The sequence below is a fragment of the Stegostoma tigrinum genome, chromosome 12 (assembly GCF_030684315.1).
Source record: "Stegostoma tigrinum isolate sSteTig4 chromosome 12, sSteTig4.hap1, whole genome shotgun sequence".
NCBI lineage: Eukaryota > Metazoa > Chordata > Chondrichthyes > Orectolobiformes > Stegostomatidae > Stegostoma > Stegostoma tigrinum.
In genome coordinates, this window is record NC_081365.1 from 33,995,771 (window position 1) to 34,020,393 (window position 24,623).

General features: G+C 41.5%; 1 protein-coding gene across 2 annotated transcripts in view; it reads left to right on the forward strand.

Moving 5' to 3' along the window:
* The window catches only part of LOC125457297 (POU domain, class 2, transcription factor 1-like), a 382,990-nt gene that overhangs the window by 97,950 nt on the left and 260,417 nt on the right, over positions 1-24,623 (forward strand). For both annotated transcript variants that reach the window (XM_048541322.2, XM_048541324.2), the window contains exon 2: positions 16,917-16,982. In XM_048541322.2, the coding sequence (XP_048397279.1) occupies positions 16,917-16,982 (66 nt within the window). The remainder of the gene's footprint in view (positions 1-16,916; positions 16,983-24,623) is intronic.

Consider the following 24,623-nt stretch of genomic DNA (forward strand, 5'->3'; position numbering starts at 1 on the left):
AATGATTCCTGTTTAACTTTGACCAGAACGGACCACAGGCATGAAACTCATCCAGGATATTCTACTCAAGTGTTTGTTTTTGGATGGAATATATGCATGTGAAAGAAAACAGAAATCTGTGTCAGAACAGTAGGATACATTCGAGAAAGACACAGGGAGAATACAGAGCCAACGTGTTCCAATAAAGACAATGGGTGGCACCAACACATTCTGTGAATCCTGACTATCAAAGGATATACATGATTGGTTAAAGGGATGCTTATGGTAAACACCAAGGGTTCACAATAGAAGAAGCGTTAGAGGAGTAGAGCAAAAAGAGGGCATGAAAGAATAATGGCAAGTAAAATTAAATAAGATCCTAAATCATTTTACAAATGCATTTGGGAGAAAAGGATAACTTGTGAAAGAGTCAGGCCCATAAAAGACAGTGATAATTTTCGTGTAGACCTGAAGACATTGGCAGGGTTTTAACTGAATGCTTTGTATTAGTGCTTAATAGTGAGAGGGGTGATATGGGTATAGAAATCAGGGAGACAGACAGTGATATAATTAAAGAAATTAGCGAAGAAAAGAGAATCTGAGTGATTTGACAGGCTTAAAAGTTGATAAATTGCTAGAGTGGAATGAAATGTATCTCAGGCTGTTAAATGAGGCAGGGGAAGAAATAGCAGGGGCACTGGCAATGTTTTTCAATTCCTGTCTGGCCACAGTAGAAGTGCCAGAGGACTGGAGGACAGCCAGTGTGATACCATTTATTCAAGAAAGGAGCAAAGGATAAACTAGAAAACTACAAACTAGTCAGTCTAACGTTGGTGGTGAGAAAGTAATGAAAGAAATTCTGAGGGACAGACTTAATCTGCACTTGGAGATGCAGGGATTAATCAAGAACTGTCAGCAGCGTTTTTTTTAAAAGGAGGTTATGAAGACCAACATGATTGAATTCTGTGAAGGAGTGAGAAATAATTTTTAAAAAGGCAGCAAATGAGGTGTCCTGAGTGGCCATTGGTAGCAAGGGTAGAAGCCCATGGGATCCAAAGAAATTTAGGGAATTGAATCCAGAATTGGCTGATTGACAGGAAGCAGAGGGTGATGGTTGAGGGATGTATTTGTGACTGTGTCCATGGGTTTCTTTAAAGATCAGTGTTTGAATTCTTGTTGTTTGTGATATGTATGTGATTCAGACTTGAATGTCAGATAGTTGATCAGTAAGTTGATACAAAAATTGACGGGGTGGTTAGTAGGGAGGAGCATAATCTTAGATTACAGGAGGTTCATCATAGAACCCCCACAGTGTGGAAACAGGCCACTTGGCCCAACAAGTCCACACCGCCCCTCCGAAGAGCATTCCATCCTTACATTTCCCTTGTTTAACCCACCTAACCTAAACACCGCTGGGCAATTTAGCATAGCCAATCCACTTAACCTGCACGTCTTTGGACTGTAGGAGGAAACTGGTGCATCCAGAGAAAACGTATGCAGACGTGGGGAGAATGTGCAAAGTCCACACAGAGTGTCCGAGGCTGGAATCAAACCCAGGTCCCTGGTGCTGTGAGGCAGCAGTGCTAACCACTGAGCCACCATGCCATCTTGTTATGGATGGGCTGGTCAGATAAAGTGGTCAGTGGCAAGTGGAATTCAATCTAGATAAGTATAATCTGTTACTCTCGGGCAGTACAAACAATGTAAGAAAATACATGATTAATGGACCCTGAAGCACTGTGGACCAGAGGGGCCTTGGTGCTCATGTCTACTGGTCCATTAAGTTAGCAGGGCAACTTGCATATATTAGGTAAGGCATAAAGTTTAAAAGCAGGAAGCTTCTGCTGGAACTGTATAAAACGTTGGTTAAGCCACAACTATTGTTTGCAGTTCTGGAATCCACTTGAAAGGAAGATTGTAATAGCACTGGACAGGGTGCAAAGAAAATTCACCAGAATGTTGCCTGGATTGGAGAGTTGTAGTTGTGAATAGAGAATTAGTGGTGTGTTTTTGAGATGGCTACAGCGACGCATGTCTGGGAACCAGTAATAAAATATTGAATCCAGTGTTTGTAGTTATGTCTTTATAGCCGCATATCATTGATAACTAGCTTGTACCCTTTTGGTTCCTTTTCCCCTCCAATTGAGTAAAGTCACAGACTTCATAGACATTGTTTTGCCAGAACTTCAGTCTCCTTCATAATTCCTTCAAAGTATTGAGAAAACAAAGGACATTGTGGGCTGAAGGGCCTGTTCTGTGCTGTACTGTTCTGTGTTCTATGTTCTATGACCCTGTTATTCTGTGAAACTGCAAAACTCTTAATTACATTGAAGTGCTAAACATCATATCAGCCTTCACAGTACTTGTAAATCTCAGACACCTATGTCCAGCAAGTTTTGTTTGCATTCGATTTTCTGCGAATGCTCTGCTTTAAATATGGTAAATTATTAACTTTTAAATGTATGATTTATAAGATAAAGTGCACTTTGCCCATTTTACATAATAAGTCCATGGAATCTTAATCACAAATCATCAATTTAAATTTCAGGAATAAAATAGCATATTAAAAATAGCTGAATTTGGTAATAAACAATATCCTTGATGTTATAGTTTGCAACCATCTTCTGATTCACTGCAAGCAACTGTCACTGAGGATCTGCTAATTGCATATTACAAGTGAGATATTGGAGAGCACCTCCTCAGGAGTTTCCACAAATGAGTCCCTCAGTCGTTAAATCTCTAAGTTTCACTTTTCTAAAATCAAGATCCTCTTAAATGCTAGATGCTCCTTAGCTGCAAAGTAAAAATGTCAAGTGCATTCTCTGTGGTTTTCAGATATCAATTAACCCAAGTCATCTTTTTCAGTTAGTCCCCCATCAGTCTACTTACTGCCATCAGCAATGTGATGGAAGATACCATTAACGGCACTGTTGAGTGGCGCCTGCTTAGCATTAATTTTCCTCACTAACGGTTTAGATTCTGTTAGGGCCACACACCTTAATACAGCTTTGGTTCATACATGGACAAAGGAGCTGAATAAAGATTTTGATACGATTTGTACCTCAAGTTGTGGATGAAGTCGTAGACTTGCTTGCTGAGCTGGTGTGTTTTGTTGCAGATGTTTCGTCACTCTGCGAAATAACATTGTCAGTGCACCTGCAGTGAAGCATTTGTGTTCTGTCCTGCTTGTTATTTGTTATTCGGTTTGCTGGGGTGGTTGGCATTACTTATGACTCTGTTTCCCAGTAGTTTGTACATTAGCTCCAGTTCAATATCTTTGTTGATGGATGGAGCTGAATTCCAGAGGTGAGAAGAGAGTGACTTCCCTTGGCATCAAGGCAGGATTTGACTGGGTGTACCTTCAAGGAATTTTCGCAAAATTAGAATCAATGGAAATCAGAGGGAAATCTCACTGCTGGTGGAATCATACCTAGCACAAAGCTTGGAGGTCAGTCATCCAAATCCAGGACATTACTGCTGGAGTTCCTCGGGGCAGTATCACTGGCCCAACCGTCTTCATCTGCTTCGTCAGTGATCTTCACTTCCTCACACAGTCAAAGTGGCTGATAACTGTACAGTGTTCAGCAACATTCACAGCTGCTCAAACGCTGAAGCTGTCCATGTCCAAACACATCCGGTCTTGGACAGCAGAGATAGTGGGAACTGCAGATGTTGGAGAATCCGAGATAACAAAGTGTGGAGCTGGATGAACTCAGCAGGCCAAGCAGCAGCCAGGCTTGGGCTTTCAAAGTTGCAAATAACGTTCACGCTACACAAGTGCCAGACAATGACCATATCAATAAAGAGAGGATCTAACATCTCCTCTTGACATTCAGTGCCACCACTGAACTCTTTGCTATTCAGCATTCTGGGCATTGCCATTGACCAGAAACTCAACTGGACTTGCCACATAAATTTGGTGGCTACAAGTGTTAGGTTCATTTTTCAGACACCCTCATGGAATTGATGCAATAGCAAGACACTGACCTGGCTAAAAAAAAAATTCCTTTATTATTAAGCAAGTATAAGCTGCGGAGGATCGCTGTATTCAACCCGGCACAGAGTGCTGAGTTTTAGAAGTGATTTTCCCCGAACAGCAGACCGTCCCCGCCTTTTGTACTCTATGAATTAGCTGATACATAAAACAATTACTAATTTTGGAACATAAAGAGAATAGGATAATGGCATTGATAATTCGTAAAGTGACTGATAATGACAGGATGCAATTTTACGTCGCCAAAGTGACAGAATGCGATTTCAAGCCGCCGAAGTGTCTGGCTTGAACAAAGGTCACTGACCTAACCACCTCAACAGAAGCAGAAGTTTCATACCTTTACAAAAGTTTCACCCCTTTACAGAATTACAGAAGCCTCACATCTTTACAAACGTTTCCCATCCAATCCTATTCAGACAGGAAGTTTAAAACAGTTTCCACATATCCCTGTTTAAGAAGATAAGGAGCATAAAAATTAATGGAATGTTATCCCATTAACATCTCATTCCCTCCTTTTATCATTCCATGATAACCTATATCGGGGCCGAGAGCAGAGCGACTTGTCTGTCAGTAATAATTCTGCAACAGGAGTTCAGGCATACCATGAATACACAACAAACAGTTGTGACAATCATTAAGGTAACCAATCCATGCAGTAGGTATGAGCCCCCAGAAGCCATCCCAACCATCAGTCCCAGGGTCGGGGTTCCTCTCTGTACCGGTCCAATTGTCCCTGTATGGCTTGGATGGCTTGGGCAATATTATAGGATTCATCAGTAACGTGGGTAATGCATTTATCCCTTGTAATCGTACATACTCCTCCTTGTTTAGCTAGCTGATAGTCCACTGCATACCGGGTTTGCTGAGCATAGAGCCAAAGTTCGGCTAATTCTTGATTTACTGCTTCCAATGCCAACATTGTGCTATTTCCCAGGACAGTGAGTCCAGATATAAGGTAATTTCGATTTTTAGTGGACGCCACTCCTGAGGAGCCTCCCAAACTGACAGTTTCCAGGAAGCCACATCCCAAGGGAGAGCCCAAGGTGACTGGATCCTGCCAGTCAGTGCAAAACTCCTCGTTTATGGAGCGTGTGATAATTCGTCGTCGAGTATGTGCTCGTTGGGGACAAGGAACCATGAGAGGTCCAAAGGTCCCAACAGCAAACAGCACCAGCAAAGTTGGAGTAGCAGTAGAAAATGTCCCGTTGAGAAGAAAAACAAATCCTTTCTTAGCACGATAGCAGGTAACAGACTCACGTACCAACTTGTAACTATTCCAGGAGGATTGACTCTTAAATGGTTGGAAATCTGGGGAGTGAAATGGAAATATCCCATACCCCGTTTCTACATGGGTGCCATTACAATTCCCACAAGTCCACTGTATGCCTGAAGTCACATTTACCGGTTTTGATTCCAAACGGGCAGTTCAATAGCCCTCTAGTTGTACAAGTTCGCTTTACACACTGATGAGGCCAGGAAGCATCAAGGGGATGGTTAGTGACGTTTACTAAAGCATGTACACAACAAGTTCCAGTACCATTAAAACAAAGTGGATAGCTGTTAGGATTCGTACAGTTGGTCGCTTTCTTCCCAGGCTTAGGTTTAGTACCTGCACATTTGGAGGGGCCGTTAACCGCTAATTCTATGCATTTACCCTGCACACCCCTCTTCCAAGTTCCTCCCTCCCCTTAGCAAGGCCTGCCAGAATAATCTGCTTCAATGTGTTGGTGAGGGTTCCATCCTGGTGTTGCTGCATATAAAGCTTCTTCAGACTGTGCTAGTGGATAACATGCTGTTCGATTACCATGCAGTTGGGTATGTGTCCTATAAAACAAATTGTCCTCCAACCCACGCACGGTCAGAACAATACTCAGCCCAATGATTAGTTGCAAGCTGGTGAGGAGACCCATCGTTTGTGGTCACTTAGGTGGATCCAGTGATTCCGTCCCTTGACTTTAAGGGCTGTTGCAGTCTGGAGAAGCATTTGAAAAGGCCCTTTCCACCTTGGTCCAAGCTGGAGTCCGGAATGAGCACGAAATCTCCTATCTGCAGCCATGAAGAGCAATTCTGATTCTCAAGGTCCTGGTCCGATATCCGTGAAGGTGGTCCGAAGGCACACTTTACCTGTGAATGGAGAAACTTTAGAGATAACGTTAGCTGCTGGAAGTACCTTTGCATTTCCTCACCCTTAACATTCAAGTCTTTTTGGGTGGGTGAGCCTGTTTTGGCATCCCAGGGTGTCCTACTAGGTCGGCCATAGACTATCTCTGCTGCCAAGAGTCCAGGAGTGGAGTGGGGTGTTATTCTCATGTGGTACAGAGCTAGGGGTAAAACCTTTAACCAGTTAAGGCTAGTTTTGGATGTTGGCTTGGTCAATTTAGCTTTGAGTGTTCCGTTAGTGCTTACCACTATCCCTGCTGCCTGGGGCTGTTAGCACAGTGGAACATTGTTGTTGGATGTGTAACGCATCATACAATTCCTTATTAATCTTCCCTACACAGTGGGGGCTATTATCTGAACTAATTTGTTGAGGCACTTCAAACCTTGGTATTACCTCAGTTAATAACAGCTTTACTACACAAGAAGTTCAGAGGCTCAGAATCCTGCAACAGCAAACTCTTCGCCTGACTCCCCAAAGCCTGTCCACCATCTACAAGGCACAAGTTAGGGGTGTGTTGGAATACTTCCTACTTGCCAAAATAAGTGCAGCTCAAACACTCAACAAATTTAATGCCATCTAGGATAAAGCAACCCGCTTGTTTAATAATACATTCACTGCCTCCTTCCCTGAGGCATCATAGCAACAGTGTTTACCACCTACAAGATGCACTGCAGAAATCCAGGGCTTTTTAGACATCATCTTCCAGATACACACTCTCTACCATCTAGAAGAACAAGGGCAGAAGATACATGGCAAGACCTGCAAGTTCCCTCTAAGCCATTCTTCATCCTGATTTGGTAATTTATCACCATTCTCTCACTGGCTGAAAAGACCGGAGCTCCTTTTCTAACAGCATTATAGATGTACCTATACCAGATGGCCCTATACCAGATGGCCTGCAGAGTTTCAGGAAGGCAGTACACTGCCACTTTCTCAAGGGCAACTAGGGATGAGCAGTGAGTGCTAGCTTTGCCAGCAACCTAAAAAGAAAACGTTCTGAGCCAAATAACAGAGCATCTCACTTTCCCAGACCTGTCCACATATGCAGTGTGCACAAGACAAGATAGTTATGGAATACTTCCCAGTTGCCTGAAGTGGTTCCAACAACACTCAAGAAACTCAGTGCCAAAGCGAAGCAACTTGACTCATTAGCATCCCATCAACTGTCTTTAACCATTTCCTCCCTCCCCCAATATTCTGTAGTATCTCAACAAGACTGCTTCGGTAACACCTTCCATGTCCATGACCTCTACCTCCTGGACGAATAAGTGCAGCAGTTGCAAGGGAATACCACCAACTGCAATTCCTGTCATAGCCACAATGCATCCTGACTCCATATTGCTGTGTCACGGTATCAAAATTTTGAAACTCTCTCCTTGAGCCAGAGTAAGCCATTTGGCTCCTAAAGTCTGCACCACCATTCAACAAGATCATGGCATAACTGCTCCAGGTCTCCACTTGTCTTGCATGTCACCTCAGCACAGCAGTTAATTCTCTGATATTTCAAATGTCTGCTTCCTACTTAGATGCTTCCAGTAATATAGGTTCCACAACCTAGAAGTTCCTTTGCATCTCAGCTTTAAATACATATCCTTTTCTTCTGTAGCTATGGCCCTACCATGAGACACTGGTGGAAACATTATTTCAATATCTACCGTGTCAAGTCCACTCAGAATCTTGTGTTTCAGAGTGATCGCCCTTATTCTGCTAAACGGTATGAATAAAGACCTAATCCTGTTTACCCATTCTTAGTGAGTCAACCCCTTCATCCCAAGAATCAGCATGGTGACTCTCTGTTGATTGGCTTCCAATGCCAGTATATCCTTTTTTAAACATGGGAACCAAAACTGTACTCTATGTGCAGCCTCACCAATATCCTGTAAAGTTTTAACAATACATCCCTGTTTTTAAAAGTCCAATTCCCTAGCAATAAAGGCCAAAATTTCATTTGCTTGTTTAATTACTTGCCGTATTTGCATGCTAACTTTTTAATGTTTCAGGCTCAAGAAGATCCAGACCCTTTGGGGTTTCTATCCATTTAAGTAATAACCTGCCTTTTGATTCTTCTTATCTTCCATTTTCCCATATGAAATTCATCTGCCAAGTTTTTGCTCACTTACTCAACCTATCTACATTCCCTTGCAGACTCCTTATGGCATCATCACAACATGTCCTCCCATCTAGTTTTGTTTTGTTTTGTCAGCAAATTTGGACACTATGCACTCTTTTCCCTCCTCCAACTCATTAATATAGATTACAAACAATTGAGGCCTTATGACTGATGTTTGTTGTTCTCCACTAGTTATATGTTTCTAACCTTAAAAAAACCCATTAAACCTGACTCTGCCTTATGTATCCTCAATCCATGTTAATATAGTAACCCCGATACTGCGAGCTCTTATCTTCAATATTAAACTTTCATAAGGCACCAAATCGAATGCCTTCTGAAAATCCATATATCCATCTGCTAGTTTCCTTTTACCAAATATGCCTATTATACCCTCAAAGAACTCCAGCAAATTTATCAAAGATGATTTCCCTTTCTCAAAACCACGTTGACTCTGGTTGTGTTAAGCTCTTCTAAATGAAACACTATTTCTTTCTTAATAATGAACTTCAGCATTTTTTCAGTGACAGTTGTTGGGCTAACTGGTGTATACTTTCCTGCTTTCTGTCTCTCTCCCTTCTTGAAGAAGGCCTTCACATTAACAGTTTTAAATATACTGAAAACCTCTTGAAATCCAGTGAGTTCTGGAATATTTTGACTATTACCTCCACTATCTTGGCAGTCACTTTCATTTAAACTCTTGAGTGCAGGCCACCAGGTCCTAGTGACTTGCCTAACTTCAGTCCCATTATTTTGTTAGATACCCTATATGTCTGACTGTGTTTAGTTTTTTTCCCCTTCGTACCTTGCTTATTTGTTATCTTTGGGATGTTTGTTATGCTCTCAACGTGAAGACCAATGCAGGATATTGGTTTGTTATCTGCTAGTTCCCTATTCCCCATGATTTATTCCCTAGTTACATTCTCCAAGGGTCCCATGCTTGTTTTAGCTTTTTTAAAATTACCACAGGAGCTCTAGCTGTGTGTTTTCATCTTCCTTAAAATGCATTTTCATAATTAATTTTCTCCACCTTTTGTTTGTTGGTGTGCCTTTCCAAGAAGTATGGCTGTTCAAAATGCAACTCACCGTTGCCATCTTGTGGGTAATGAAGGATCAGCAAAAAATTTGGACTTTGACAGTGATGCCCACTTGCCATGTACAGAGTTAAAACATACCTGTCATTTAAACTGCATTATTTCCATTGACATAGTCCTTAACTCTTAGAAATTAAGAGTAAGTGCTTGGAAATTTGAAATCATACAGGAAAATCTCCTACATAGGAAAAGTAGCTGAAGTAACTGTTTAATACTTAGAGATTGTGGAATTAATAATGAGAAACAAGAAAATGATAGATATGATCTAGTATTTAGCAGAATTTCCTGGATTCTAGAAAGGTCCCAGCAGATTAGAAAAGCCTGAAGATAATTCAAGAAAAATAAGAGACAGAAAATCGGAAAGTAGAGGTCAATTAGATTAATATTGAAAGTTTTCGAGAGGATTTGCAATCAAATATACCGGCTCAGCGAACAAGTCTACAACCTCATGCATTAATATTTGTCATTGGGAAAACACTGGGATTCATTATTATTAATAAAGGAGCAGCAGTGCATTAAAAATCAAAGAAAATTGAGTAGAATCAGCATGGTTTTGTGTTTGACTAATTTATTAACACTCTTTCTGTACAGGGAGCAGCATAGTGTGTCTGTGTTTTCAAAAGGATCTGATGAGGTGCCAGATAAAAAGTTACAACAGAAAATATAAGCATGGTGTTGAAGATAATATATCGGCATAGATAGAGGACTAGCTAACTGATGCAAAACAAAGTCATAATGAGTGGATAAGTTTCCCGATGGCAAACTATTATAGAAGTAGTACCGTAGAGTTTGTTGTGAGTCTCAATTATTTACAGTTTATCTTAATAACTTTATGAAGGGATTGAGTGTATTGTAGCAGATATGCAGGCAATTCAAAAATGTCAGAAAACCCATTGTGTCTGTGTTTGTGCAGTATGGAGATGACAGCAGATTCAAAATGATGCTTCTTTAATTAGAATCATCCTACCGGACTTGAAACATTAACTCTTTCTCTCTCCACAGATGCTTCCAGACTTGCTGAGTTTCTCTAATATTTTCCTGTGTTCATTTCAGATTTTTACCATTTACAATATTTTGTTTTTATTTGCAGTTTTAAACGTCTGCTTTACCTATATGTCAAATGGTAGGAAGGATTTCAAATTGCAGTTCATGTATCTGCAACTGCAAGAAATTTCACTCAGAGTCAGTGGGCTGGGAGGCACCTACGCCCCTTAGGATAGAATCTTCTGATTTTGCCGTGGTCAGTGACAGTAAAGTGTGATTGAGTGTGAGGTAGGTATGGGGATCCAGAGACCAGAATTTTAAACCTGTGCAATTATATAAATGATTTGTGATATGTGGCTTATTTGAATGAGAGTGAGGACTTCACAGTCGATGAGCTAACTGACTATGACATCATGATCCTGGAAGCCATTCAAGCAGAAGGAGCAAAGGGGAATCTAGTGTCAGTCAGGAACAGTGTTGTGAGTGGAATTGACACTGTTCTCTGCAGCAGGACGTGAGAATCTAGATGGCTTGTATTTATTCTGTGTGAAAGTTTGTAATATCTGCTCCAGGCTGGAGAAAAGTTTGAAGTGGAAGGGAGACGTGATCCTCTAGTTGAGGTCCAGGTAGATACCAACACAACTAGAAAATAAATTCTGCAGAGTATGAAAAGCTAGGTGCTAAATTAGAAAGTGAAGCCATAAAGGTAATAACCTCTGGATCATTACTGTTCAAAGACAAGATGTTTTCAAATCAAAGTGGTTCGAGATGTTATTACACACGTCTGGAGCAGGTGGAACGTTAATCGGGGTTCCCTGGCTCAGAGATAGGAACAATTGCCACTGTGAAACGCAAGCCCTTAAGGCTCAAACATATAGCTCCAGAGTTGATTGGAAGCAGATGATGCTCATTGAATTTGTTATTTTCTGAATAACAAAAGGGGGCCTTCTTGTGGAACAGTGGTATTGTCTTTACTCCTGGAGTTGCAGGCCCAGGTTCAAATCCCACCTGCTCCAAAGGTGTATAATAACATCTCCAAACAGGTTGGTTAGAAAAACTGGTTTGATTTTAAAAAGTGCCATCTTGTGGCTCGTTGTACTGTCCCTCTGCCTGGACTGAGTTGCTCGGGTTCAAGTCCCATCTGTTGGAAGGACATGTAATAACATCTGTGAAGAGGTTGATGTTTTTTTAAAAAAGTGAAATAAAAAGTTGGACCAAAAAAAGATGGTTGTCCTGTGGAACAGTGGTAGCATCCTTACCCCTGGACTGGGAATCTGGAGTTCAAGTCCCATCTGCTGGAGAGATATATAATAACATCGCTGAACAGGTTGTTTAGAAAAATTGGACCACCAATGGGGCTGTTGTGGCACTGTGATAATATCCCTACCTTGGAGCCAGGAGGCCTGAGTTCAAGTCCCACCTGCTACAGATGTGTGTAATAAAATCTTCGTGTAGATTAATTAGAAAATATCTCTCGGATTAAAAAAGTCTGTTGTAGGGCGGTGGTATTGTCCCTACATATGGGAAAGAGGGCCCAAGGCCTGGTCCCATCTGCTCCAGGTTGAATCAGGTTGTTGAGAAAATATTTTGGATTAAAAAAGGAGGGTTGTTGTGGCAGTGGAAGTGACTGTACGCCTGAGCCAGGAGACCTGTGTTCATGTCCCACCTGCTGCAGAGGTGTGTCTGTTTAGTAAAAAATACTTAACTAGGAGAGTGGAAGTCAAAAGAGGGTGGAGTGCCATATCTACCTTTCCAAATCCATTTTGATTTAGCACTAGAGATAATGGGAACTGCAGATGCTGGAGAATTCCAAGATAATAAAATGTGAGGCTGGATGAACACAGCAGGCCAAGCAGCATCTCAGGATGCCGACTCCCACAACTACCTAGAATACACCTCCTCCCACCCACCCTCCTGCAAAAATTCCATCCCCTATTCCCAATTCCTCCGCCTCTGCCGCATCTGCTCCCACGATAAGACATTCCACTCCCGCACATCCCAGATGTCCAAGTTCTTTAAGGACCGCAACTTTCCCCCCACAGTGATCGAGAACGCCCTTGACCGCGTCTCCCGTATTTCCCGCAACACATCCCTCACACCCTGCCCCCGCCACAACCGCCCTAAGAGGATCCCCCTCGTTCTCACTCACCACCCTACCAACCTCCGGATACAACGCATCATCCTCCGACACTTTCGCCATTTACAATCCGACCCCACCACCCAAGACATTTTTCCGTCTCCACCCCTGTCTGCTTTCCGGAGAGACCACTCTCTCCGTGACTCCCTTGTTCGCTCCACACTGCCCTCCAACCCCACCACACCCGGCACCTTCCCCTGCAACCGCAGGAAATGCTACACTTGTCCCCACACCTCCTCCCTTACCCCTATCCCAGGCCCCAAGATGACATTCCACATTAAGCAGAGGTTCACCTGCACATCTGCCGATGTGGTATACTGCATCCACTGTACCCGGTGTGGCTTCCTCTACATTGGGGAAACCAAGCGGAGGCTTGGGGACCGCTTTGCAGAACACCTCCGCTCAGTTCGCAACAAACAACTGCACCTCCCAGTCGCAAACCATTTCCACTCCCCCTCCCATTCTCTAGATGACATGTCCATCATGGGCCTCCTGCACTGCCACAATGATGCCACCCAAAGGTTGCAGGAACAGCAACTCACATTCCGCCTGGGAACCCTGCAGCCATATGGTATCAATGTGGATTTCACCAGTTTCAAAATCTCCCCTTCCCCTACTGCATCCCTAAACCAGCCCAGTTCGTCCCCTCCCCCTACTGCACCACACAACCCTCCTAGCTCTTCCCCCCCCCCCCCCCCACCCACTGCATCCCAAAACCAGTCCAACCTGTCTCTGCCTCCCTAACCGGTTCTTCCTCTCACCCATCCCTTCCTCCCACCCCAAGCCGCACCCCCATCTACCTACTAACCTCATCCCACCTCCTTGACCTGTCCGTCTTCCCTGGACTGACCTATCCCCTCCTTACCTCCCCACCTATACTCTCTCCACCTATCTTCTTTACTCTCCATCTTCGGTCTGCCTCCCCCTCTCTCCCTATTTATTCCAGTTCCCTCTCCCCAGCCCCCTCTCTGATGAAGGGTCTCGGCCCGAAACGTCAGCTTTTGTGCTCCTGAGATGCTGCTTGGCCTGCTGTGTTCATCCAGCCTCACATTTTATTATCTTGATTTAGCACTCTCTGTTTCTCCCTACCTTTCTGTCACGTTTGATGTTATTGTATTGCAATTGTTGGGCTTCGCACGTAAATTGATTAATTGGAAATGCAGGTGATTTGGTGGTGGTAGATAATATACAAAAAGTGCCATTGCTGATTTGGTGGTGGGGGGGAAAATCCCATTCAATTGTAACAACACTTGTTAAAAAAAAAGAGGGCTCTTTTGACTGTGGCTGTGTCCCTACTTCTGAGCGACAAAACCCATGTTCAAGTCTCAACCTGCTCCTGTCACTGGGTCACTGAATTATACTTATAAAGTCTTTCACTTATTGGTTAAGAGCCAGAGGTCCAATGAGTCTGGAAAGGAAGGAGCTGTGTACAGAAGCCATACACTGCTACAACCTTTTCAGTGACCTGAAACCAATCACATAGTTGTTGGCAGGCAAAAGATCTTTGTATTAATAATGTGTCACCGGTCCCCACGCCAATCCATTACTTGTTACTGGCCAAATCTCTATTTGTTCAAGTCCTTAGTTGCAACCCTTCTGCAACTAAACTTCTCAAACCGCACTTAGAATGAGCGTCAGGTAACTTGCTGTTAAAAAGTGCAGCCGTTCCGCAATCCTTAATCATCCTTTTTATTAATCCTTTTCATATTTTCATCCACAGTCAAAAACAGAAAAATAAAAGATAGTCTCTATGAGAATTTAAAGAAAATGTCAAACCTGAGGAAGATACATTTAATTGCACAAAGATGAGTGGGAGTGACAGGTCAGATGATTGGTCAGAATGTTAAGTGGCAGAGTATGATTTAAATGTTAATCAGGATGAAGAAAATTATAGTATGAGAGGATGTTAGCAAGAAATGTAAAAATAGATATTAAGAATTTCTGTAGTTATCTAAAAAGAAAAAGAGGAAATAAAGTGAGCATTTGTTCTCAAGAGAATAATAGTGGGAGTAAACAAGAAAATGCTGGATGAAATGAATAAATATTTTTCTTCTGCCATTTCTGTAAATACCAAAAACATCCTGGTAATAGTAGTAAATCACTATATCGAGGAAGAGAGGAAATTATTGAAGTTATAATCACCAGGGGAGCAATACTAAACAAAGTTTGATGTGCCTGTGAGACGATAAGTCTCCCTGTCCTGAGCCATTCCAGGCTCTTAGATAAAGAAGTTGTAGATATGTTAGTATTAATTTTCTAATGAAATCTTCTGAGTGGTGGCAAAGGCACCCCACCATGTGTTCTGGATGGGGAAATTAAATGTTCATCACTAACTATAGCTACTAACCAAGCTGGCTGCTGCCAATAGGAGGCAGCTGATTATCCAGGTCTGTGGCAATTGGTGAAAGGGCCAACAAAGAGAGAAAAATATACATCACCTTGCTCTGACCAGTCTATCTTTAATTTGGGAAAGTGGAATTCCTGCAATTTTGAATGTTTTTCCCTATAGATCTATATATTTGTGCTTGTACTTAATATATAGTCACATTTTTAAAAAATGAAATCTTGGCATTTTTAAAGAGTGAAATCGTGTTCAAGGTTTACTTGTGCTGTAACTGTTGTATCTGTTTAAAAAGGCTGATGTAATTGAATATCTTTATAAAAGTTGTCATAAATGGACGATCATGTTGTAAGAAGGCAAAGTACATGGAAGTAACTTTGTTTTGCTGAAATGACTCTCTTACCCATTGCATTGAATGTTGATTTTAAAAACCAATCCTAGTATACCTGGTTTGCTTCAACTACTACATGTACAATCTGTGGGAAGAATGGTAGAGTGAATCAATTCTGAAAAGAATTTGCTATGCTAGAGACACAGTTTTTGTGCATTATTATGATCTTGTCACCCCAGTGGTATGAGGTAATGCTTAGGCAATGTTAGTACTGGGTACGTCAGATCCCTGACAGGAACCTGGCTGGATCGATTGTAAATTTTGTTTTTTTTTCCAGTTACAGTGGTCTTTTACTAAAACATAAGCGCGCAATATTGCAAATTTTGTTTCAACAGCAAAAGTTTATTAGTATCAGAAATATGAACAAAAACACTTTGCACAAGTTCAAAGGTTTTAAATACAGTATAAACAACCTAAGCACTCTTCAAAGATTGAACAAAAACAGCTTTGTATCGGAATCAGTAAATTTTATGATACAATTATGATACTGATACACCTTACAAACATCCTAAAAATACCTAATGCTGGCCCTATAGCAAGACCCAGTCCTGCTGATTTTCAAAGTGGCGGGGGGGTGGAAAGAGAGAGAGACAGACAGACAGACAGACTTGTTGGGCTTGTGGTAATTAAAATTTCAACTCCTCTGAAACCACAGGGTACACTTTCTAAATTACTATTACTGTGCTCCTGATAAAGCTTGTTCCAGTGTCACAGAACCATAGAATCCCTACTGTGTGGAAGTAGGCCATTCGGCCCATCGTGTCAATGCTGACTGTCCAAAGAGCATCCCATCCAGACCCATCCTCTTACCCTGTCGCTGTAACCCTGCATTTCTCACCGCTAATCTAGCTAGCTTGCACATCTCTGGATACTGTGGACAATTTAACATGGCCAATCCACCTAACCTGCACATCTGTGGACCGTGCGAAGAAGCCAAAGCACTTGGGGGTAACCCGCACAGGCACGGAAGAATGTTCAAATGCCACACAAACTGTCACCCAAGAGTGGTATCAACCCCAGGTCCTTGGTATTGTGAGGCAGCGGTGCTAACCACTGAGCAGCCCATGTGCAGTTTCAGTTCCATTTTAGCTTTTAAAACTTCAAAAATTTAACTTAATTTCTTTTCCATCAACTGAAGTAAAAACAGTCTGATCTGGGATTAATAATAATTTCATTACTTTAAACATTTTATTAGGTACACTGCTTAGCGCATATTACTCCATTGAAAGACCTCTTAGCATTTCGGAATTTGATAAATGCTTTTCTCTTGAACAAGTTCCCAACACAAACTGAAACGAAACTGAGGGTCTGAAAAGTTTTCCTTCTAAGTCCTCTGGATTGTTCACTAGGAGAGTGACTTCCTCTCACTTGTTATTAGGATTGTAGTTTATAAAAAGCTAATTGTTAACTCTAAATACGTAAAGAAAGCAATATGTTTAACTTCGAATTCCGATAGCCCACACTTGCAGTAAAAGGTATTAAAATAAAACTTTACAATCTCACAGTTTCATCACAATATTTCTAGAATAGTGTCAGTTCAGTTTATGAGTCGTATCTATTCATTACTAAAACTGGCTTTTTATCAGAGTAACATAGTTATTAGTATTTAATCACTGCAAAAAAACTCTACTGCTCAATTAAATGCCTTCTTCCTGAATGAAGAAAGTAACTGGTGAAAGAAGAAAAACATAATGAATAACTGATATGCCTCTTTTCCATTTTGCACAGAATCGAGAATGAGCAATCCGTCAGAGTCTATCAAGCCTTCCTTGGATGGCAATGAAGGGAGCACAGGTTGGACCTTTCCCTTTTAATTGTTTCGATGTTGAATAATTTTTGCAGAACTCTTGGAAAATAATGTAGGCTTCCTGATGTGTAAAACTGGCTTCAGAGTAAAATTTGCCTGGCTGACTATTAACATTTTATGTTTTCAGTATTGTCCGTTGAGAAAGAAAGACTGTATGAGAAGTACCAGCATTCATGGCCAACTAAAGAATTTAAGAATAATATTGCATTGAGGAAAGCACATGATAACTTGACTAATCTGTCTGATTGTCACAGTAAGATTAATTGGCAGCCAGCCAATCAATGCCTAGTTTCCTATGCCAAATTCCCTTTGAAGTTTTATGTCCCAGTATTTGTCCTGATGAATAAAAACATCAACAGCATGTCTCCCTTTTTCCAACAAGTTTAGAAACTCATAATTCAGACAGTCAATGTGGCTTTGTGAACGAGAACTGATGTTTGACTAATTTATTACAGTTCTTTGAGAAAGTAACAGGCAGGGCAGTAAGACAAGGAGCAAAGATGACAAAAAGAGTGCAGAGGGAGATAGACTGGTTAAGTGAAGTGTGCAAAAAAAAAGTGGGCAAAAAAGATGAAATATAATGTGGGAAAATGTGAGGTTTGTACTTCTATAGGAACAGAAGTGCTGAATGTTATTTAACTGGAGAAAAGAGAGCAGAAAGCTACAGCACAGTAGAATTTTGGAATCCCTGTGCATGAATCACAAAGCTAGCTGCCATGTTCAGCAGTTAACAGTGAAGGCAAGTGGAATATTGGCCTTCGTTTCAAAGGGACTGGAGTAAAAAGTAAGGAAGTTTTGCTAAAACTACACAAGGCAATAGTCAGACCACAGCTGGAATACTATGAGCAGTTTTGGGCACCTTGTCTAAGGAAAAATGTACTGACATTGGAGGTAGTCTAGAGAAAGTTAATTAGGCTGATAGAAGGAATGAAGTGTTTTATGGGGAGAAGTTGAGTAGATTGGGCCTGTACTCAGTGGAATTTAAAAGAATGAGAGGGGACCTTATTGAAGCGTATAAAATTCTGAGGGCCCTTGACAAGGTAGATCTAGTGAGGTTGTTTCCCCTTGTGAGGTATTATAGAACTAAAGGGAATAATCTCAGAATAAAGGATTGCATATTTAAGACAAAGACAGGTATTTCTTTTCTCGAGGATAATGAATCTGTGGAATTCTTGACCACAGAGGGCTGTCACGCTCTGTCTTTACGTATTCAAGGCTGAGAGATTTTTAATTAACAAGGGAATCAACGATTATAGGAAAAGGACAAGGATATGGAATTGGGTTTTCAGCTCAGCCATGATGTCATTGAATGGTAGAGCAGAGTTGATGGTTGAATGGTTTGCTTCTGCTCCTATGTCTTATAGTCTTATAGATAGTTGTGAACCAGTAGATTTGATGATGTTGAATTTGTAAAAGATATTCAGTAAATTGCCATATCAAAAGTTAGCGTACACGATATGAACCCATGTATTGAAATTTACGTATTTGCAGGATAGAGTATTGCTGGGGTCTCAACAATTTGTAATCGTGTTATTGATTTGGATGAAAGAACTGTGTGTACTGTGGTAAATTTTGCTGATGATACAAAGATAGGTTTTCTAAACAAGTTGTGAAGAGGACAAATCTGAAGTCTGTGAAAGTATCTAGACAAGTGAAGTGAGTGAGCGTAATGTGGGAAATTCTGAAGTTTTCAATTTTGGAAAGGCAACTATTATTTAAATGGAATGAAATAGAAATCTGTGCTAAAAAGAAATATGACGTAATACATAAATTACAAAAAGACTAGCATACAGGTGCATCGTGATTAGAATGGTGATTGGAATTTTAGCTTTTGTTGCAAAGGGGATGACGTATAAAAGTAGGGAAGCTTTTTATTCTTTCATAGGATGTGGGTGTCACTGTCAGTTCCAACATTTATTGTTGATCCTTAGTTACTGTTGGACTGATTGACTTTTTAGATCTTATCAGAGTAGTTGCTGTTGGACTCGTGTCACGTGTAGGCCAGACCATGTAATGATGGCAGAGTTCCTTTCTGAAGGATGTTTGTGAATGAAATGGGCTTTTTTTAAAAATGGCAATTGTCATGACTGTGGTTGGACATGAGCACTGAGCCTATCTAGTCTTACTACTTAACTGGTAACAGCATATATATAACTGTTTGGCCCAGTTACTGATCGGCCATTTACATACTGTATGTAAACAAAAAAATGATAGTGTTGGAGAAACTCAGCACTTGTGGTAGTCGTATCCGTGGAGAGAAAAACAGTTAATGTTTCAAGTCCAATGACACTTTGTCAGAACTAATCAAACTGTTAACTGTTTGTTTCTCCAAAGGTGCTGCCAGACACTCTAAGTTTCTCCAGTACTTTGTTTTTGCTTGCTGCAGATCTCCAGTATTTATTCTGTTCTTTGTTTTAATTACGTATAATTCATATTAGATTCAGAATAAAATGATCCATTGACCAAATTTGTTTAATAAACAATAAAATTGATTTTTTTACAGACACAAGACTTAACTGATAAAGATCAAGCTGAATAATAGTTTGCAATAAAAATAAATATTTAAAGTTTTGGCAAAGATCTGTAGCTCGGGTTGTGGATGAGGTTGTTGGTTTGCTCACTGAGCTGGCTTGTTTTTGTTCAGACGTTTTGTCACCATGCTTAGTGACATCATTAGTGGAGCCTCCGATGAAGCGATGGAAAACCACTCCTGTGTTATTATTCTGTCTGGTCCTTTGTGGTGAGTACTTCATTTCTGGTTTTGATCTGTATGAGTTTGTATATGCGGTTTAATTCGATGTGCTTGTTGATTGAAGTATGGTGGAGATCCATGCCTCTAGGAATTCCTGTGCGTGTCTATGTTTGGCTTGGGCTACTAGTGTTACCTTGTCCTAGTTAAATTGATAGCCTTCATTGTCTGAATATGTCAATATTAAGGAGAGTTTGTTGTGCCATTTTGCTGCTAGCTGATGTTCATGTATTCTGATGGCTAGTTTCCTTCCTGTGTGTCTGATATAATGTTTGTGGCAGTTATTGCATGGTATTTTGTGAACCACGTTCGTTCCGCATGTTGTGGGAGTGGGGTCTTTAATCCTTAGAAGTGTTTGTCATAGAGTGGCTGTGGACGTTTGGGCCCCCATTATGTCTAGTGGTCTTAAGAGTCTTATTGTCAATTCTGATATATTCTTAATGTTGGGCAGTGTGGCCAATGTGTTAGGTCATACTGTGTCCTCCTGTTGCTGTTTGTGGATGAAGTTGCGGGGATATCACTTTAAAGCGAGGATCTTGTATGAGTGTTCTTCGTCTTTCCTGCGTAGTTCTGGAGTGTTGCAATGTGTCCTGGCCTGTTTAAATAGTGTCCTAATGCAGCTTTGTTTGTGGACTTTGGGGTGGTTGCTGTGGAAGTTGAGGATTTGATCCGTAAGGGTTGCTTTACAGAACTACGAAGGAAAGAGGAAGAACATTTACACAAGATCCTCGCCTTAAACAGATATTCCCGCAACTTCAACCACAGATGCTTACAAAGCAGGCAACAACAGGAGGACACAGTATGACATAACACACAGGCCACACTGCCCTACATCAAGAACATTTTGGAACTGACAGCAAGACTCCTAAGACCACTTGACATCATAGTTGCCCGCAGCCACTCCATGACATGAGGATTAAAGATCCCATTACCACAATATGCAGAACAAGCGTGGTTTACAAAATACCATACGACTGCCACAAACATCATATTAGACACACAGGAAGGGAACTAGCCATCAGAATACATGAACATTAGCTAGCAGCAAAACAGCATGACAAACCCTCCGTAATATCCGTACATTCAGACAATGAAGGCTATCAATTTAACTGGGACAAGGTAACTGTAGTAGCCCAAGCCAAATATAGACGCACACAGGAATTCCTAGAGGAATGGTCATACTTCAATCAACAAGCATATAGAATTGGACCCCATGTACAAACCCATACAGATCAAAACCTGAAATGAAGTACCCACCACAACGGACTGGACAGTGTAAATTCCAAGCAGGATAAAATAACATCGTTTCATCGGAGGCTCCACTGATAATGTCACCATGCATGGTGACAAAACATTTGAACAAAAACAAGCCAGCTTGACGAGCAAGTCAATAACCTCATCCACCGAGCTGCAGATTTTTGCCAAAACTTTAAACAACTACAGGCATAACACGCTCAAACTTGCCAGACAATGGGAAACCTTTGCCAACTGACTGAGCTCTACCCGTGAACAACTTCACTTCCTCCACGAATGCCTTAGGAACCAGTGACTACCCTGCAGCATGAAATATTAACATCCACTCAACAACCCACAGGTGTATGAAATAATTGAACAGAACGGACACAGAGTGCTATGAGCAATGATTAATGATGCCCAGAACCGACTCCACAAGTATGAATGAGAAGTTGTGTGACAAAAATCACAGTATCTAAACTCTACAGACCAGCAACCGACTGCAACCCTAGAACAGGCCAATCACCATCGATCAACACTAAAACTAAGACAGGACATGAGCTACAGGAGAAGCTCACCAAACTGATCCACTACAAAGACAAGGAAAACAACAAACTGGACACGTGCAAAAGAAACCTATCCAACAGACAGTTCACAGAAACTGAGAAAGCTGTCTTATTATGTGAACTGAACTATAACCACAAAGATGCGAACAGAATAGACTTCATGGCTGCTCTGGAGAGTACATTAAAAGACAACAAACTGATGAATGAAACACAACAAGCCATCCGACAAACTCTAATCCTCGCACTGCACAGAAGGAACAAAGGCGACAACCTGAACACAACAGAGAGAAAAGCAGTAGATAAACTCAAGAAAGACAAGAACATCATAACTCTACCAGCAGACAAAGGGCGATGACCGTCATTTCGAACAAACCAGTCTACATTAAAAAAGCATAGACATTGCTTGCAGATGTAACCACTTACCAACAGGTGGCGATAGACCTAACACCACACCTAGGTAATAGGATCACCCAGACACTGAAGCGACTAATGAATGCAGGGCAGATAACCACGACAGACTTTGTGAGAATGAAACCAGAAGGCACAAACACCCTCTGCTTCTATGGACTGCCTGAAGTACATAAACCAGACATTCCTCTCAGACCCATTGTTTCCCTACATCACACAACAGAGATTGAAACACCTAACAGATGGATCACCCCATTCTATCCACTCAACCCAAGATTTCCTTGATAGCCTGAAGAACATAAAAATCAGCGACGATGAGATTATGGTGTCTATGAACATCACAGCTTTATTCACATCAATCGACATCCTACTAGCCAAAGAAACAGTAGCCACATTACTGGAGGACACAGCAAGGACAACATACTTAAATTAATAGATCTTCCCCTCACCACGTACTTTGTCTTTAATGGTCAGAAATACATCAGATCAACTGTACACCAATGGGGTCACCCATCTCGGGACTCATCGCAGAAGAAGTCATGCAAAGACTAGAACACACCACCCTCCCCCCATTCAACCTAAACTGTGGATCCAGTACGTAGACTACACATTTGTCACTATTAAACGCAGCAAATTAGGTGAGATCCAGCACCTCATCAACAGTGTATTCACAGGGATTAAAGTCACATGAGAAGAAGAAAATAACAATCAGCTTCCGTTTCTGGATGTTAAAGTAGAACGATTGACAAACAGCGAGTTCCAAACCTCAGTATACAGAAAAGCAACTGTTGATGTCACCTAGCATGGTGACGAAACAACTGAACAAAAACAAGACAGCTTGGCGAGCAAGTCAGCAATCTCAAAAATAAATATTTACTGTTTTAACTAACCCAACACCAACTCTTGCACCAGTTAAAGGGAATTGTAAAGAAACTTTCTCAGCAGAAATTAACATTGAAGAACAGCACTTTGGCCTTGTTAATTCTCAGAAAAAGATTTAAGATCTGAAGTATTCCAGATGATTTTCATTGCTGACACAGACAGATATTACTAGACATCTGTTGATGTCACTGGGGTCTCCTCATAATCAGGACATGCATGAGATGTTAAGAGCAGATCGTCTAGACATTCTGCAGGAATTGTAACGGTTTCAGTTTTTCAGTTCTCATGTTGGACCCTCAAGAGGATTTCTCAAAAAGCTGGCAAAAGCTGAGCTGAAGTTGCGATAACAAGATGTAGAGCTGGGTGAACACAGCCTGCTAAGCGGCATCAGAGGAGCAGGAAAGCTGATGTTTCGGGTCTGGACCCTTCTTCAGAAATAGGGGAGGAGAAGGGGATTCTGAAATAAATAGGGAGAGAGGGAGTGGCAGATGGAAGATGGATAAAGGAGCAGACAGATGGAGAGGAGACAGACAGGTCAAGGAGGTGTGGATGGAGCCAGTAAAGGTGATTGTAGGTGGGGAGTTAGGATGTGGGGTAGGTCAGCCAAGGGAAGACAGACAGGTCAAGGGGGTGGGGTTGAGGCTGGTAGGAAGGAGGTGGAGGTGGGGGTGGGGGTTGAGGTGGGAGAAAGAACAGACAGGTGAGGGAGGCTGGGGCATGCTGGCTGGTTGTGGGATGCGGTCAGGGACCGGGAGATTTTGAAGCTTGTGAAGTCGACATTGATACCATTGGGCTACAGGGTTCCTAAGCGCAATACGAGGTGTTCCTGCAACCTTCAGGTGGCATCGAAGAGACACTAGAGGAGGCACCGGATGGACATGTCGTCTGAGGAGTGGGAGGGCGAGTTGAAGTGGTTCGCGACTGGGAGGTGCAGTAGTTTGTCGCGAACCGAGCATAGGTCCACCACTTTGTGGAACACCTATGCTTGGTTCGCGACAAACAATTGCACCTCTCAGTCACGAACCACTTCACCTAGACCCAGCACTGTAAATAGAAGAATTGAAGAGGAAGGTTCTGAATGTCAAAGAAACAAAGTCAATTAGAAATTGAGGAACGAATGTATAGAGAGATCTCAGCTATTTGTAAGCATAATAAGGCTGTAATGGGGCTTTTAATTTTTCAAATCTTTACTGGGGCTAGCATAGTGTTAAAGGTTTGGATGGTGAAGACTTTGTCAAATGTGTTCAAGAAAATTTTCTTTAAAAATATGTGGATGTTCCCGCTAGGAAAGGAGCAAAGCTTGGCCTTTTTTCAGGCAATAAGGCGGGGCAGGTGACTGAAGTGAAAGTAGGGGAACACTTTAGGTCTAGTGATCATAATTCTATTAGATTTAAAATGGCCGTGGAAAAGGATAAACCTTCCATAAAAGTTAAAGTTTTTAATTAGAGTAAGGCAAATTTTAACGGTATGAGACAAGGACTTTCAATCATTGGTTGGAGTAGACTGTTCACAGGTAAAAGGACATCTGACATGTGGGAGGCTTTCAAGAGTGTGGTGATGAAACTTAAGAGGCATTATGTTCCTGTTAGATTGAGAGCTAAGGCTGGAAAGATGAAGGAACAATGGATGAATAGAGATATTGAAATTCTAGTTGAGAATCTTAGATATAGACAACTGGGTTCAAATTAATCTCTTAATCAATATGAGAGATTGTAGGGGCACTCTTAAGGAAATCAGGTAAGCAAAGAGGAGATATGAGATAGCATTGGCAGATAAGGTTAAAGATAATC